We start from the raw sequence: 19168 nt of genomic DNA, 5'->3' as shown, positions 1-19168 counted from the left end.
CAATTTTTCAAACATCTTCTCCTCTGAAACTACTGAATGGATTTGAATGAAACTTAGCATGATTGTTCCTTAGATTATCCTGCACAAAGTGTGTGCTTCGATTTTTGATCCGTTAAAAAACATGGCCGCCGTTACTTAAAATAGAACATAGGGGTCAAATGCAGTTTTTGGCTTATATCTCAAAAACGAAAGCATTTAGAGCAAATCTGACATGGGGTAAAAATGTTCATTAGGTCAAGATCTATCAGCCCTGAAATTTTCAGATGAATCAAACAAACCATTGTTGGGTTGCTGCCACTTAATTGGTAATTTTAAGGAAATTTTGCAGTTTTTGGTCATTATCTTGAATATTATTATAGATAAAGATAAACTGTAAACAGCAAAAACGATCAGCAAAGAAAGATCTACAAATAAGTTAATATGACCAAAATTGTCAATTGTCCCCTTAAAGGGAAACTTCGCAAAAAAATCAAAAATTGATATTATGTCCATTCTGTATAGAAACGCTCAAATTCATAGATATTAAAGTTTTATTCTGCTAGATAAGAGATCACCATCGATTTTAAATTTAGAGTATCAATTCTTTGCGTTCGGCCATTTTGTCATCTTGTCCGATTTGAAACCACGATATGTCTAATGACCAAAACTACAGTAACCTAATGTAGTCGTAATTACGTGTCGATATCTTGTCAATCGTACGGTTGTTTTATCCGACTAGTTAACGAGCTTGATACGGAAAATTTTCTTATTTTTTAAAAATAACCATGGTCTGTTATTTTTAAACTGTTAATATTGGAAATAGTTAAAAAGTCAAAGTTCAAATCATAAGTAATTGTGTTCCGTGAAAATTGAATTGTTTTCGAAAATCTAATTTGTTCATAATTCTTTTATGTAATAAACTTTAGTCAAATAAATTTGGATCTTCTCTCAACTGATCACCCGCATGGCTAAAGGTATTACTCCCAAAGGTATTGTGAGGGGTGTGAGGTGACACGTCCAGGTATTCAAGCGATTTCCTGTCGGGCTTGTAAGTTCATGCATCGTTTCACTTCTAAGGGTATTGATCAGTGTACACGGCCGATAACTTATAACTTTCCATTTTGAACTATTAGGTGTATAATATACATCTCTGTCTTGCGTGTCCGAAAGTTATATAATATACTAGTCATTACTAAACGCATACGCTTGTTTATAAATAACATTTCTGGTGTAAAGAATATTATTCATAAAAATATAAATAATACAAAAAAAAACAAGATTTGATGAAATAAAAATCTATATACATATTTTTTCCAAGGGTAAATTCGGTAAAATGTAATATATACTCGTTGTCAATAGTGAAGGACAGATTGGAACATACCAGAAATATTGATTTAAAAAAATTACGCACTTGTCGACCATTCGTTTATACGCCTGGATAATAAGTTACGGAACTATAATAGCCCAAATTGAAATATATACATGTTTACATTGAACATAAGAAAGAAACATACATTTTGTGTAAATTGGAGTAAAAGTTTTGTAAATAGACTAGTCCACGTATGCCAACAGTATGTAATAGACTATAATGTATACCAAAAGAAGAAGAAGAAGAAGAGAGTCAATTTGATTTAAATACAGGTCGATATATAACTTGATTTGGCTCATCGAAGTTATGGACATAGTAAAATCACAGATTTATGTATCAATTAGATTTTTCTCGAATAAAGGAAGAAATTCGTCATCATCACAATTGTTCCGACATGCATGTAATACATACGCAACTGGGCGTACACAATGATCTCCAAGGGATGTGAATATTTTCCAGGGAAAACTATAGAGTATCAAAGTTTCAAATCAATTTCGGGATTTATTTTCTTTCTTGATATTCAATGACAGCAATTTAAAGAATAAACTGCTTTAGCGGCCCCCGCTTTAGGGGTATTCTTGCCAGTTAAAACAGACTTAAAATTCGTTCTGGTTTTTTTTTTTTAATATCGTTGGTCAAATAGCTAAAGTATTATACGTTGTGAGACGAAGACTTTTTTAATAAGGACATTCCCGATTATGCATAAATTTTGTTGATGTTTTTCACACTTGAAAAGAATATCTTTTCGATTCCATTCCAAGAAGATCCTTTAATTTCCTGAATTTTTTAAAACATCTTTTTTTCATATAGCTGAAGTATTCATGCGTTGTGAGATTTAAAATATTTTGATGAGAACATTTATTCCTAAATAGGTAAATAAAGATCCCTTTGGATGGACTAATTTATATAATTGCAATTGTTAATGATCTGTTTGAAATATTTAAGGTTACGGATTCTAATTTAAAATAGTACAATTTTAGTTCATACACTCGTGTTTAGAAGGCTATTTTTATTTATGATAAATTTATTCAATTAAAATAATTCAGTATTTTATCGTTACAAAAGTAGTCAGAAGTCATAATTCATTTAAAAGTGATCTTATGCAAAATATAAAAATATACAACAGCTATCCAGTTATTGTGCGACCTTATTATTCCCGTTAATTAATTTTAATTCTTTTTTTTTTTTTTTTACATTTCTGTGTCTAAAACTATGACTGACTCCCGTTTACCATTCCGATACGAAATGTTGTTCACACCTGAAATGCCAGTGAACCGTGACGCCTAGATTTCACCGAACGAAGATCAAAAGATTGCAATTACATAATGCTAATCTTTTAATTACCTTGAGTTTAACTACGCATTCAACATTCACTAAGTGTCACAAAACAATACACATTTTATTTCCACCGTACAAGCAAGTGAATATTTTTGCTGGAATGAAACAAAAAGGTCAGAATACAAACATGTACTTTTAATATACGATATCGATCATGTCAGTTTCATATGTTTGTTGAAAGTATTTGTAGAAAAAAAATCATAAAAATGTTCTATTGTATGAATTACTTTTATTATTAAAATTTGTTTAAAAAAATCCACACGATCTTATTTTAAAAGTTGCATGGCTTTCACTTATTTTTCGTTGGTTAATAGCTACACCAAAAGTCATTGATGCGCTTTAAATCACGTTATCAGATGGATAACAAACAAGACTTAAATGAGATTAATTTCACTCCCGGCATGCAAAAAGACTTAAACTACGTCACATAAGTCAGGAAGTTTCAAGAAATAAAATTAATAATTTCCAATTTTCTTCTTTATTAGTTTTCATATCAAAATAAAACTTGGTGAATATGTTTTTTATGGTATTATGAACATAATAAGATGAAAAGTGAAAAATCGCGAATTATCCCTTTAAGGGGTTATTGTCCTTTAATGACAATTTTTCACAATTTGTTCATCACATTTGCTAACTTTAAAAAATCTTCTCCTCTGAAACTACTGAATGGATTTGGATGAAACTTAGCATGATTGTTCCTTAGATTATCCTGCACAAAGTGTGTGCTTCGATTTTTGATCCGTCAAAAAACATGGCCGCCATTACTTAAAATAGAACATAGGGGTCAAATGCAGTTTTTGGCTTATATCTCAAAAACGAAAGCATTTAGAGCAAATCTGACTGGGGTAAAAATGTTCATTAGGTCAAGATCTATCAGCCCTGAAATTTTCAGATGAATCAAACAAACCAGTGTTGGGTTGCTGCCACTTAATTGGTAATTTTAAGGAAATTTTGCAGTTTTTGGTCATTATCTTGAATATTATTATAGATAAAGATAAACTGTAAACAGCAAAAATGATCAGCAAAGTAAGATCTACAAATAAGTCAATATGACCAAAATTGTCAATTGACCCCTTAAGGGGTTATTGTCCTTTAATGACAATTTTTCACAATTTGTTCATCATATTTGCTAACTTTAAAAAATCTTCTCCTCTAAAACTACTAAACCAAATTCAACCAAACTTCAATTGAATGATCAGTAGGGTGTATAAAATAAAGTTTGTGCTTTGTTTTTTATTTCGTCAAAAAACATGGCCGTCATGGCTAAAAATAGAACACAGGGTAAAATGCAGTTTTTGGCTTATATCTCAAAAACTCCAGCATTTAGAGCAAATAAGACAAGAAGTTAAAGTATTTATTAGGTCAAGGTCTACCTGTCCTGAAATTTTCAGTCGAATTGGGTAACTGGTTTTTCAGGTATAATGCCCCTGAATTGATGATTTTAAAGAAATTTTGCAGTTTTTGGTTATTATCTTGAATATTATTATAGATACAGATAAACTGTTAATAGCAAAAATGTTAAGCAAAGTAAGATCTACAAATAAGTCAATTTGACCAAAATTGTCAATTGACCCCTTAAGGAGTTATTGCCCTTTAAAGACTTTTTTCACAATTTGTTCATCATGTTGACTTACTTTAAAAAATCTTCTCCTTTGAAACTGCTGTATCAATTTCAGCCAAACTTAGGCTAAATGAGTTTCAGAGTATCTAGTATAAATTTTATATTTCATTTCCTTGTATGTCAGAAACATAGCTCCTATGGCTAAAATAGAACATAGGAGAAAATGATTTTTTTTTTTGCTTTTGAAGAAAACAGGACGATTCAAAGAACATTTAAATAAATTGAAAAGCCAAAATAATCATTGATGAGAGATTTAACCAAAAAAATTAAGGTGAGCGATTCCGGCTCTTGAGAGCCTCTTGTTTATAAAAACTGTTTCAAATAGCCTAATAGTCTATAAAATAAGATATTGCAGTTTTTGTTTAATTTATTTTTCAATCTAACAATAGTTTAAATTTTATTTTCAGTATAGAGAAAAAACCTGAAGGAAAGAAAAGTTTACGACCACCAAGTTGTCTTCTGCTGCCACCAAAACCAGCATATGGTGGAGGAAAACCAAAAGCTAACAAGAAAACTAATATCCATGTCCTGGTGGAGTTTGGTTTAGAGGTGAGTTAACTATTATTATATGATTAACTGGAGTAAATTTTTTTTAACTTTTGATTGATTGATGATTGCTTTAAGCAGCATCAGCACAAAAGGCTATATTGAGGCAATGTTAATTGTTGTAACACTACTGGTAAATTCTTTATTAAAAATTGAATGAAAACTATTGAGTGATTACATATTTTCAATACTATATTGAGGCAATGTTAATTTTTGTAACACTGCTGGTAAATTCTTTATTAAACATTAAATAAAAAAAAAACTATTGAGTGATTACATATTTCAATACTCTTCAGCCTATGAATTCTATTGTTCACTTGTTTTTAAAGCAATTGCTTTTATGCCGTCGCGTATGGCCATCTTTGTGACCCAGATCAGAGACTCCGCCCAGATCAAGCCATAGTATTTTGTTAAACAGGCTCCTGGTCAGTCATTCTTTAACACCTATGTATGTTTTCTAATGCAATACATAGCTTGAAACTTTAAAAAAAAGTTAGTGGATTTAAGAAGTTTCAGAATATGTTCTTTTAGATGTATTTTTGTATTTAAAGGGTCAACCGTTTTACTATCAAATAACATAGAAGTCCGAGTGAAAAAAAGTACATTTTTATAAATGCGATTCCGTTTTCCGCCGTTCGTACAATGTTTCAACAAAATATGGATTCATTTCAGTTGTTGATTTAGTATTGAAAATTTAACTGAATTATCTCGTAATAAATACGGTTTTTTATGTTTAATTTGTGTTTCTTTAAGAGGTCAGGTGCTCTTGTTCATTCATAAAATTATCGTTCATTCATACATTTATCGTAAAATCAAAATCACTACACAGGTTAATGCGTAGTGTCAAATTATTACCTGTAATCTAAAAATAGACAAACTTTATTTGCGTAAATAATTTAGCGGAACGAAACCCTTGTTGAAAACACATAACAATAAGTTCGTTTTCCTTTTCTGTCAAAATTCCGTAATATTTATCGATCACCTTACTAATGAAATGGACCCGTCCAAACGTAGTAGATGCCAAGTCGGTCCAGATGAAGAGATATTTACAATTTGGAATTTTCTAGTTTATTAATACATAGATTGAAAAAAAGTACGTCTTTTTAAATATCATGATCAAAACTGGGTTTGCATAACAAATGTCAGATGAAACCATTATCCTCGTCTTTTCAGTGAACAAGTCTACTACGTTTGTTGACACTCGACGGTCCACCGTGTTAGCAATTTTATTTCACATGTTTTCGAAATATTGAAGATCATTTTTCGCAATGTTTCCTGAAAATTGATAAATATCAAAGCAACGTAGAGCTGTTTGTTCTTGTTCGTATAATAAAATTGAGAATGGAAATGGGGAATTTGTCAAAGAGACAACAACCCGACCATAGAAAAACATACAACAGCAGAATTAAGGTCACCAACAGGTCTTCAATGCAGCGAAAAATTCCCGCACCCGGAGGCGTCCTTCAGCTGGCCCCTATACAATATATATACTAGTTCAGTGATAACGATTTAATGTCATGTTTGTCTGTGATGACCCCCCTTTTCGGGATTGCATGGGAATTGTAGTTATCTCGTACCCACATGCACTTGTTTCTATCCATAGGAAGGTCGACTATCCATATAAAACTATTTATATGGATAATCGACCTTCCTATGGATAGAAACAAGTGCCTGTGCTCGTACCGCATCAGAAGGACACATACATGTATCAACTGAGCAATAATGTTTGGAACTTATTTTAAAAATGATGACAAAGTAACATTATGAAAATATTTTTATTAAGCTGAAATATACATTTATTCTTTACATGTTTATGTCTTGTAAGATATTTTATTTCTTTCCCGTTTTTTAACATTTGCGTCTGGAAAGTTGAAATGTTTTAACTTAATCATTTGTGTTAATGGTTAAATATAAATTAATAATGAAAATTGTTAAAATTAAATCAATAAAGGAAATTATTGCCAAGGAAGTTACAAACACTACCAGGGGATAATCCATGATGATTTCTTTTTGAGTTATATGTTTCAGCACATGTATATTTGACCCCAACTTTAGCCTGGTAAACGTGTTGTCTCCTTGTGAAATATAAAACATATTAAAAATGACTTTCTGCTAAAGTCTTTTATTTATATAAAGTTAAAACCTTCTTACTTTTAACTAGACAACACTCATGTCAGGTTTAATTCTTGTATATATGTGGATGAAAAATAAGGCCACGGTTTTTTTATTTGTTGGTTTACGGATCCGCCGACCCGATTTTGCCGATTTTCAGAATAAAAATAAAATTGACTTTTCATGCTTTTTTATTCCCGCCGACCCTTTTAAATGCATTATCCCTGAAAAATAATTAAATTTTTCTTTATTATGAAATGAAATGCATTAATCATTAACAAAGTTGACTGTAACCCTTTCTGTTGTGAAAAATAATTTACGTTTCTAAAAATAGACAAATCAATTATAACTGACCTTGAAATGTCTTTTGCGCAAATAATTTTGTGGAACGAAACCTGTGTTTAAAACCACTTACAAAATAAGTTCGTTTCCCTTATTTGTCATCAGTCCGTAAGATGCATCATCTCAGAGAAATAGACTTGTCCAAATGTGGACAGGTGGAATACATCAATTAAAGTACTGAATATTAACAAATCATTTGGAATTTTCATGTTTCATAGATAACAAAAAATATCGATCATTGGGATAAAAACCGGATTGCATGACAACTGATTAACCCGATATTGTCGTTTTTCCAGTGGACGAGTCTATTACGTTTTTCGACACGTGTGTTGAAACTTATTTTTGTACGACGTTTTTATATTTTTTTCTTTATCAGTTTTTGTGCTTGAAGATCATTATTCACCAAGTTTTCTGAGATTGATTGAGAGCTACGCGAATCTGTTTTTCTTGTTTGTGAAATGACGATTTAATTTCGTCTTTGTCCGTGCAACCCCCCTTTTTTACAGGAAATTATTAAACGATGTCATGCGATGTTCATGATCACTGATCAATAATATTTCAACGAACTTAATGTTAAGAAATGATGACAAAACAGCATATAAGACCAACATTTTGTTAGTAAGGTGAAATATATATTTTATTTTGCGTATTTTTTCTGTTTTGAAAGATATTTTTTTTCTTTTTTTTTCCGACCGACCGACCCGACTTTTTTATGCGAAAAATCCGTAAACCAACAAATTAAAAAACCGTGGCCTAAAAGTCCCCAAACATTAACATGGCAGCAATTGCTTTTACAGCCTTTAAGGCTTTGATTTGTTGATGTGGTTCATAAGTGTTTCTTGTTTCTCATTTTTTATAAATAGTAGAATGTTTGTTTTCCTGTTTTAATAGTTTTACACTAGCCTTCTTTTATGCCCTTCAAAATCGTTTATTCCAAATTAAGAAATGTATGGATGAATAAAAGAAAAATTGACGCAAACAGTTGTGATCATGTATTCTGCTCCCTTTTCGTGTTTTATTTATAGTTGTTGCATGTAAAACACCATTAATTTAAGTAAAGTGCAGGTGTGTGTCTAATACTTTCAATTAATGTATGTTCAATTAAAAGAAAAAATGATGCAAAGTTTAAACATAGTTTCAATATTTGTTTGTTTCAGATATTATACCTACTGCTAAAGAGATCCAAACTGACCCATCAGAATCCTGATCATTTAAAGCTTATTGATCCATTTATTGGCATTATTAAAAATAATTTACAGTCTAAACACATCAGGGTAAGATCATCTCATATTAAAATGAGCAATCAGATTTTAAAAACTCATTGAAAAATGATAATGTTTTGCTAAATACATTTCTATTGACTTTCTGTTTTAAAGAAAAACACGTTTTTATAATTACTGGTAATTATGATGTACATCATATAAATAGTCAAGTCTAAAAAAGTTTGTTTGTCAAATTTTGTTGTTGTACTTTGTTGACATAACGGTAAATAATCTTAGATTAACAAACATATGCGACAAACAGAATTATCCCCACCTTTTTCTTCACTGTTTCAAATATTTGTTATATAAGTATAGTTCAGTTAATTCACAAATTTCAAGAAGATTGAGGAAGAAAAACAAATGTATTTTGTTAATATTTTTTTGTGAATTTTAACTTGTATTTTATTGATAACAATTGTATATGCTTTCTGTTAATATAGGAATGTAGTTATATTATAATTTTATATTACTCTTCTATTCCAGGTTAACATTTTATGTTTAAGGTGCTTGGGATGGTTACTAAAATTCCCACTGCCCTCAATGAAGAAAAGTGTCAAGAAGATTGCACAGGGAATGTTTGTTTTATTGCAAAATTATGCATCTGTTGGAGCTGCTAAGGGAGATAATCTTGAACTTGTTTTTCTACTGTTTAAGGTACAAAATTATGTGACATATTTTTTTTTGTGATTATCATATAAATATATATAAATTATATATATATAATATATGTATCAAAACTTGCAGTATTTGAAAAAAGGAATTTTAGAATCCCATTTCATAAACATTTGACCTGTAACTAAATTAAAAAATGTATGACGATGATGTTATATGATAGTATGCTGTTAATTTAGATATCATTCAGTTATATCAAAATACCTTTTATATTCCAGACCGTGACAGTTTTGGTCAGAGATGTCCAGTACTACGACATTGATCAAAACCAACTGCAAATTTTACTGACTTTCTGTGAAGAAGATTTGTATGATCACAATAGACAAAGTACAGCATTTAGTTTATTTAAGGTAAACAAAGTTTTTTGGAGTAATTTTACATAATGTTTTGCTCACCTGACCTTAAAGACCATGAGCCTTTTTATCAGACATTATGAGATATACATGTAGTTCTTGATTAGGGACTTTTTGACAATTCTTTAAGTGTCTTTCACAATATCCAGTTTTCTTTCAAGAAATTTAGTTGAAATTAAGAACAAGCTTATCAACCAGTACTTATAAAGATGATTGTAGATGAAAATTGTTAGTAGTATTATAGAAACTGAAGTAATACTAGCATGGACATATTCAAATATTTAAGAAATTTAAAATTATCTGTTTCCAGACTATATGTTTTATGTTATTTAGCAAAAATACAATGGATGCAATATCTATGTAAAATATTGATAAACATTTAACATTATTTACTATTCAAATTCTTTACCTGTTTCAGGCTATTTTGTCTAGAAAACTGCATACAGAACAAATAGAACTAATTGTGAAGAAAATTAGAGAGATGTCTATAACTGCTGACTCAGCGCATATAAGAAGAGAATGTCGTCAAGTATGTGTTATGTTTATCACAAAAAAAAAAAAAAATGTTTTCTTTCTTTTTGCTTTTGTTCTTTTTTGGTTTATACAATATTCCTCATGATATACTGTGAATTCTTTGTCTTGTATTTTCATGCTATGATTCATTTTTATTATATTTTTTTCTGAGAATAGACTGATATGTAAAATATGATAATTAGCTGAACAGTGTGTGCATCAGAATGAAAATAATGGTCTTGAACTTATGAAATAAAAGAGTGGATGAAATCTTTGTCTTCTGTTTTCAAGTTATGAATCATTTATTTAATTTTTTCTGAAAAAAACAACAAGAACTATACCTTACATTTAATGGTTATAAGCATTACAGTTTGTTTATCAGATTAAAAATAATGGTCCTGAAGCTACGTAATAAAAGTATAAATGTTATTTATGAGCTGCAGATATATTTGTCAAGAAATGAATACACAAATGTTTTAATAAATACTATCTATAAAATTTCAGATAGTATCTCAGTATCTTATGGACTATCCTCAAGGAGCAGCCATAACTAGTCATTTAGAATACTTTGTGACACAGCTGTCATACAGTATAGACACGGGCAGGGAATCCGCTTTAGAAATGTTGGCTACTATATTTACTACATTTCCACAGGTAATTTATTGCACTATTTGTAGATGGTCTTATTAAGCGTGACGCTGGATTGCCGATTTTTTGTAAGCGTGACACATGAAAGTCAAATTATTGGCCGTGAAAACAGGAAATGAAGTGTAGCCGGACACAGGAAATTACAAAAAAAATAATAATTGCTTACATACATATTACAAGCAGGATATGGGAATCTGACAATACAGTAAGCGGGACCCGGGATCAGAACACCCAATGAGACCCCCTATTTGTAGATTCAATTGTTAATGATTTCAATTTTGTGCAAAAAAACAAGAAACATGGTCACAATTCCCATCTTAAAAAGCTAAAAAAAAATATTTTGAAATTACCATATGAAACAATCAAATGCCATTATAAAAAAAAATCTCTTGTTTTCTGTTATAACCATGATAAATGTTACTTTAAACATGTGGGTAGAAATGTTCATGGATAAAGGAAATATTGTATATTTGTTTATTCTTGAACCATTTGTATTCTATTGAACACTTAATTTGTGGTTCACCTATACCCTCAAAATTTAGCATAACATAAATATTATTCTGAGTAAAATAGTTATAGTTTTATCTTTTATATTGAATAAAAAACACTATTCTTCTAAACATAACAAAAAAGAAATCATTGTAAAAAGGAAATAAACAAAAGTGCGATTATTAAGATTCAAACTTTTGAAAGTTTTTAAATTCAAAATCATTTATTGCTAAACTTTATTTACTCAGTATAGTATTGATTACTTGGCGTAACCATACAATTAAAAAAAATTGCTCATAGTAAAACCTCCATGTACTTTTAAGTGTAAGACTAGTATTTCCTTTTCAGGTTATGTTGGTAAGATATTCTGGATTGTTTTTCATACCTATGGCAGCTGCTTTGGTAAATGATACCTCACCAAAATGTAAGAAATTGACAGCTTTGGCCATCAAGTCATTACTACAAAAGGTAGGGATATACTTTATGTTTTATTATCTTATGCAAAACACAAAACCTTTATTTATACCTGTGTCAATGAGGATGTATTATTCTTAATCTTTAACTTCAATTGTTAAATATTCATCAGTTTCAAATTGAAAAAAAATTGTCTGAAAATGACAGCAGTATGTGTGATTTTTGCATTTGTTATACATGTAATATGAAATTCTAGGTGATTGGAATTTGTTATTGACAGTAGCTTGTTGCTGTCCAGTATAGCCCATGAAAATCTGTTCACATCTATTATTAACAAAAAATGTTGTCCTTCCAGAGTGTTTAGATTTAATTTTTAGAACTATTGATGTTTTTGTGTGATGTCTAGCTTTCTTTTATTTTGTTTTATTTTAGAATAATTATACATGAATAGTTCTCTTGTTTATTTGGTTAAATAAGTAAACTTTAAGAAATTCCATGAATCAGAATAGCTTATTTATGAGCACTTTTGTTTCCAGTCATAGTTCAAGAGTTGTCTGTTCTTTGATACATTCATTTCAACCTATTCTAAAATCACTGTAATGATGAGTTTTTAAGTATAGTTTCTTTTAATGGTTCCAATTAAATGACTGTATCGGGATAAAATATTGAGAAACCACTTTCAACATTTGAAAAATCATATGCTTGTCAAAAATTCTTGAAGTCATATGTTCACTATGAGGGTAGTAATGCCCTTTATCGTCAGGTGTCAAACAGTCATTTTCAGCAACAGTTAACGTCAAATTGATTAAAACTTTACCGTGATTCAACAGACTATTGTTACCGTTATTTTTGGAGAAAAAAATTGTGATTTGTCAAAATCATTAAAATTATTTATCGTCTATAAGAAAGTGCACATTTTATCGTCATGCACCAAAAAATTACTGTTAACGACATTTGGCAAGAGTTTTTACAGTTATTCGTCATGAAAGTACCCCCATTACCATCCTCAAATATGTATTTCTTACAAAGATGTAGATTATTGTATTTTATTCTATTGCTATTTCAGGTTGATGACACAACAAGAAATGATTTATTCCTTATTTGTGCAAAATGGCTGTCTGAGGAAAAGGTATGTTTGTATTTATGAGTCAAACATAAATTTAAGAGATATTTAGATATGCCATCTTCAGAAAATCCTGATTTCGTTGTTCACGGATCTATTTTTATATTACGAATAACCTAGGGATCAAAACATTTCAACAGCAAAATGGAAATCTGTTTTTTGGTGTTTAAGAGGTACAAAAATGAAGAAACCTTTACCATATTGCAGAATTCAGAGGAAACAACAAACTACTGTTCAATGCAAATATATTGTACCTCAATTATGCTTATTTTTGTTTTGTGTACTAACAATGTATCATTATTTAAATTGTTTTTCAGTTGGGTTTTTTTTTGCGGATAACTATTTTATACAGGTAAGAGAATAAAGTGAGAGGTGTACTGAAATTTGGAGGTCAAATGTATTGAGAGGTGTACTGACATTTGAAGGTCAAATGTATTGAGAGGTGTACTGACATTTGAAGGTCAAATGTATTGAGAGGTGTACTGACATTTGAAGGTCAAATGTATTGAGAGGTGTACTGACATTTGAAGGTCTAATTTAGTGAGAGGTGTACTGACATTTGAAGGTCAAATGTATTGAGAGGTGTACTGACATTTGAAGGTCAAATGTATTGAGAGGTGTACTGACATTTGAAGGTTTAATTTAGTCAGTGGGGTACTGTAATGTTAAGGTCAAATATAGTGAGAGCTGTACTGAAATTTGGAGGTCTTGTAAGGTGCATCTGCATATATTTTCCTATATTTTATTTTATATAGGTAACCTTACAAACACTAGGAGCCCAGACTTGTGGATTATTTGTAGAAGTAGAGACTACTAAATTTACCAGCAGATTGTCTACTGTTTTTCCACTTATTCAGAAAGAGTTAGAGAAATATGGTGATGAAGATTCTTTTGAAGTGAGTATTACCATGGTGACCAGTACCAGTACCATTGTGACATCCAAGATGGCCACCAGTGGGGGAGGGGGGAATAGTTTAACATAGGACCCTAAGGGAAATACATACAATTGTCTTCTTTTAGAGAACCACTAAATGGAATGAAACCAAACATAAGAAATAGATTTTTTTCAAAATCGCAATAATTCAACTCACATTTTTGTCCATTCTTGAAAAATCGCAGTAATAAATGAATGCAGTATTTTCTGAATTTACAGTACTTGAGTTTGTTATCTATTTTAATGTAAAGCCAGCTTTCACTTTTTATTACACTTTTCATTCCAAAATGAAAATAGTAAAACCTCCTAAATAAGAAGTGTTTTACTGTTATTTTTTTTTTTTAGGAAAGTGAAGAATTGGACCACTTAATATTTAGTCTTCTCAATCTCCTGACTAAAATATGCCAGGAATGTAATGTGATTAGAGATCAGCAGTTTACTGGACAGATGAATATAATATGGGGTAGGATTGTTATTTTATAAATTTTAGAACCTTGATTATAAAGTGGTTTGCAGGATATTTGATATTCACCTATGATTAAATTGTAGGTCGGGACTTCTATAAGAACATCAGTATGAGTTCAACAGATAAAATGTTCAATATTGATAAAGGCCAAGTACAGTATTGAATATATTTGTTTAACAAAAAATTAACAGACCAATATAATGGCTAGAATAGTTGTATTATATTAATCATCAGGATTACTATTAATGAAATAATATGTCATTTTACAAAATATCAGTTGTTAGCATTTGAACTAGAGAAATTATATAAATGTTAAACACATTTGGTAATAAATACATTTTTTGGTTTTTGTTTTAAAGTAGTTATGAATTTGAATTTTGTAAAAACAAGGAGATGTAGTATGTATGACTGCCAATAAGACACCCATCCGCAAAAATTAAAAGAAAATAGATGTAAGCAATTATAGGCAACCGTACGGCTTTCAACAATGAGAAAAAAACAAACGGGATATAAGGCCTCAACATGAGAAAAATATGAAACAATCCAATTGAGAAAACTCACCACCTAATTTATAACATAACAATTTACCCAAAATAAATATGACAGACATGAATCAACGACTACCACAGGCTCCTGACTGAATGTGGTGGTGTTAAACATTTTTGTTTGGACCAAACGCTCCCCTTAACCCAAGAAACAAACTATAAAAAAAAATAGTTTAAAAGGACTAAACTCATCAGATCAATACAAAGCAGAAAAAATATATAACAAAAACAGACTGGATAGTGAATTTATACATCCCTCACAACAACAAGAACCCCAAAAATTCAGATGTGAGAGTACTCACAGTTACTGACAGCTTGTTCAAATGCTACAATTATTGAGGAAACTTGTATACAAACAAACAAAGCAAGATAACCAAACCTACAAGCATTAGGAAAATGGCTCTAAACTTTATATAAATGCTGTTTTGCCAATCCCTATTCTACAGATAACATGATACACATAATGATTCAAATGATAGAAATATACTTTCCATTTCAGTCATTTTCCTTTAGTTTTAATTTTACAAACAAAATTTAAGTTTTCTATTCAAATTCCTTTTTTTTCTACTAACGAAGTGCTAAAAAACAAAGAAAATAACATGATGTACAACCTAATTATATATGACCTTTGATTACATACTGTGTTGTGACCATGGCTTCCAAAACAGTCTCAATTATATACCGGACATTTATAAATTTACCAGACATTGTCAGCCTGGGAAAAGTATGATCCAGACTATACTTTAAGTTTTCAAGGCTTTCTTAAGAGACGTTGACACTTCATTGGAATAAGGTTATTTAGTCTTGAATTGTCTTAGATAGAGTTCAACTTTATCTGTTATATTACAGGTAATGTTAAAACTTTGTTAACATATCCACACAACTGGATTCGAACTACAGCAGCACAACTGTTTGGACTTCTCTTTGCTGCATGGAATCCTGAAGATATTCTTAAGAAAAATACAAAGAAACCAGAGTATTTACAAATTGAAACAATGAAAAAGGTAATATAGAATATTTCTTGAAAAGGCAACGTCTAGATTCAAATCATTAATGTTACATGTCTTAAGAATTAAAAGAAACCTTGTTTGTTCAGAGAAAAAAATAATATATGGTATTAAAAAGTTGTCTTAGTTTAAACATTTATTTATAGTGGATTGGGAAACAAGTTTTGCAACTTATATTAGTCCCTTTCCACTTTGCGGGTGCGAGTGCTGCCTTGTAGCGGCATTAGCCTGCTCTTTTTCGAAATCTACAAGGGTGTCTTTAACGTGCTAGAGATATGGCTCTCTCTTAACACGGGTCAGCCATTTATCGTCCCCTTCCGACGGACTATCATCGTTTCCTCCAGACCATACTCTTTTTTTTTCTTGGTGGCAATCATACTACATTTCCTTATTTGATAATGTGATTCCATCTCCTCCTAAACTATTAGGCAAAATTGTTCCATTTTTAAACCTTGAACAGGATATATTTCAACATTTGCATTATGAACAAGTATCATTTGATGATATTACAGTAATTCTGATTTCACCTGAAAAAATACTTTTGTAATTTCTTCAGCAATAAAGAAATATGCTTGCCAGGTTCCAGAAAACCTTTAGTTTCTTGAAGGAAAGGATATTTTCATAAGGTTCCTGAAAACCTCCCTTTTTTTTAAGGGATGGGTGCTTTTGCAAGGTTTCTGGAAGCGGTTAGTCTGAATTGGAGGGTACTTTTCAAGTTTCTTAGAAGCTTATAGTCTTAAAGGAAAGGGTACTTTTGTGAAGTTGCTGGAATCCTCTAATTTCTTAAGGAAGGGGTACATTTGCAATTTTCCTGGAAGCCTCTCGTTTCTTGAAGGAGGGGGTAATTTTGCAAAGTTCCCTTAAGCCTCTGGTTTCTTAAAGGAAGGGGCACTTTTGCATGCCAGTTTCTTGGAAGCCTCCATCTTGAAAGAAGGGGAACTTTTGCAAGATTCATGGAAGCCTCTAGTCTTAAAGACTTTTGCCAGATTCTTGGAAGCCTCTATCTTGAAAGAAGCCTCTAGTTTCTTGAAGAAGGGATATCAAAGTCATACAGACACATCATCTAACTTTTTTAAATTCGCTTTATTTTATATAGCTGGAGTATTTGAGTGGAGATTTTGTTTCACAGCTTCAGTCTCATTATTTGAATCCAGAACTTTCAGATCAAGTTATCAAAAACATGGTGTTTATTACAAAAGTGACAAAACATTTACCAGAAGATAATGAACAAAGATTGTCAATACCATGGCTTGTAAGGAAAATGGTGAGAGAAGCTAACCATGAAGTAGTCAGCAACACAACGACAACTTTCAAGGTAAATTATCTCCCTTTATAAATAAAACTATGATTTTTGTGTATTTGAAAGATATTTAACAGATGTTTTCAATATTTGATCTGTACATTTGTGTATGTTTTGCCTCCTTTTGTTTTTTTTAAATGGTTTCTATTTTAGAAAAAAATTTGGTCCTGTTAATTGTGGGTCTCATTGGGGTCTAAGCGTGACGTGTGATAATTCTTAAATATTATCAGATTAACTTTATAGTAAAATTTCTAGAGGAAAACATAATCAACATTATTAATTTTATGATTTCAGAGAAACAGTGTATTTAAATGGATAGCAGCAATAAGTATAGACATGGGTACTGATATGCTTGGTTCTGTTCTTCATATATTTCTACCTTCAATACAGAGAGAGACTGTGGATAGCTCTCCTAACACTGGTACGTGAAGTTTCTGTCTTCTAAAATTACTTGACAAAAGCATAACTGAGGGTTAATTCTTAAGTCATAATGTTATATTGCAAATTGAGGAATTATGCTTGATTTTTTTTAAGCCTAAATTGAACAGAGGACGCACATGTTAAATGAAGAATAGCAAATTTATAAATTGCTGCATAGAAATAGCCTATCAAAATTCAATTGTTAGAAATGTAGAGGCAAGACTTATGTGTGCTGTTTCCAAGGTGGCAATGTCAATCATTTTCTTAAGTTTGTAATTAGGTATGTTCAACTCACAAATTCAGAATGTTTTTATTAATGCAAAGTTTGGGATAGTTCCAGGTTTTCAATAATAAAAACTGTCATATATAATTTCAGTAATGAATTTCCTTCATAGAATGTTAGAGATCACAATAGTTAGATACCTATTCACATGTTAGCCAGAGATCAAAGAGCCATAATGATGAATGCAGTATTTACTTTTTTGAAATTTACAGTAATTTTAAGGGTACCAGGAATGATATGTATTTGCATTGGCAATATCATTTCCAGGGAGATTATTTGGCCTTGAACATTAATTCATGGTTTTGTTGACTTTGGATGTTTTGTATGGTTCACCTGATGCCATATAAATATAAACATTTCATTTTATTGTCAAAAATACATACATTTTATCCAATAATATTTGCAACAACATAGCTCATAATGGCATTTGTGCTGAAACAGTGTAAGACTACCCTTAATTAATAAGTAAAGGAATATATTATAAATAGTTTCTGTAGAAAGGAAGTTCGAAGGAAACTCATAAATTTGATAAAGTTATTTAAGTCATGTATTGATGTACAAACAGTTGGAAGGTATGCCTGTATCAGATAGGAATACTTTGGAAAGTGTATTTACCAAATAGTTATAGTTAACCCTTTAGGATGAGGTGTGTCAGTAAGAGATCACCGAGGAGGCTTGAGGGTGATCTTATACCGACACAACAAGTCCCAGAGTGGGATAAATATTTTATATCCCAGCTTTTTAGACTATATGATAACACATCTAGTTCAGAATCCTATACAATAATTGCAATATACTTTTATATATAAGTTTATTGTATATACCCTTTATGAGCCCCAGATACAATGTTTGAATATGTTATCTAGTTGTCCTGGGGTACGAACTGTGGCTTCATATGCTTGAAGTTAGAGTCCCTAAAACAACACTTAAGATTTGGTGGATTTTTTCTGCATGAATTTAGAAATTTTTATTCCACAACATGTTACGGAACTAAAGAAACTCAATGTAGGGTGATCTGGTAGGGGTAATCAAACTATTTTTGCAAGTAAATTTGCATTATTAGGTCTTTCCACTTTTCTGTGGAAAGACCTATTGTTTTTCTTCTGATTATTTTTTTTTTTTTCTTCCGCCTAATTTTGTTCTTGCGATAAACATTTGTTTCGCAATATGTCGCTTAGATATTTTGTATATGATATCGAACAGTTTATGCGCTTTTGAAATTTACCCTGCGTAAACGAATACTTTTCTTTGTAGGAGTTATCTCCCCAAACACTGTTTTCCTTGTTATGGCATCTCCTTCGCAACCGTTAAAGATTATGACAAATTTATTTTACAAAATTGTTCGTTACATCCTCAGTAATTTTTGGCGTATTTGGATCGAAGCGATTCGAAGAAATTTTATAGGAGTTATCTATCTTTTCGGAATAAATTT

The 19168-nt window shown here is 30.7% G+C and overlaps 1 protein-coding gene across 2 annotated transcripts in view; it reads left to right on the top strand.

Moving 5' to 3' along the window:
* Positions 1–19168, top strand: part of LOC143064019 (small subunit processome component 20 homolog) — a 112012-nt gene that overhangs the window by 85632 nt on the left and 7212 nt on the right. For both annotated transcript variants that reach the window (XM_076236517.1, XM_076236516.1), the window contains exons 49-61: positions 4715–4856; positions 8465–8581; positions 9053–9223; positions 9460–9591; positions 10013–10123; positions 10612–10761; positions 11593–11712; positions 12725–12787; positions 13537–13677; positions 14061–14178; positions 15576–15730; positions 16830–17048; positions 17328–17454. In XM_076236517.1, the coding sequence (XP_076092632.1) occupies positions 4715–4856; positions 8465–8581; positions 9053–9223; positions 9460–9591; positions 10013–10123; positions 10612–10761; positions 11593–11712; positions 12725–12787; positions 13537–13677; positions 14061–14178; positions 15576–15730; positions 16830–17048; positions 17328–17454 (1766 nt within the window). The remainder of the gene's footprint in view (positions 1–4714; positions 4857–8464; positions 8582–9052; positions 9224–9459; positions 9592–10012; positions 10124–10611; positions 10762–11592; positions 11713–12724; positions 12788–13536; positions 13678–14060; positions 14179–15575; positions 15731–16829; positions 17049–17327; positions 17455–19168) is intronic.

The sequence above is a fragment of the Mytilus galloprovincialis genome, chromosome 2 (genome assembly GCF_965363235.1).
Source record: "Mytilus galloprovincialis chromosome 2, xbMytGall1.hap1.1, whole genome shotgun sequence".
Taxonomy (NCBI): domain Eukaryota; kingdom Metazoa; phylum Mollusca; class Bivalvia; order Mytilida; family Mytilidae; genus Mytilus; species Mytilus galloprovincialis.
Note: the sequence above shows the minus strand (reverse complement) of the source record. Positions and strands in the feature narration are given on the sequence as shown.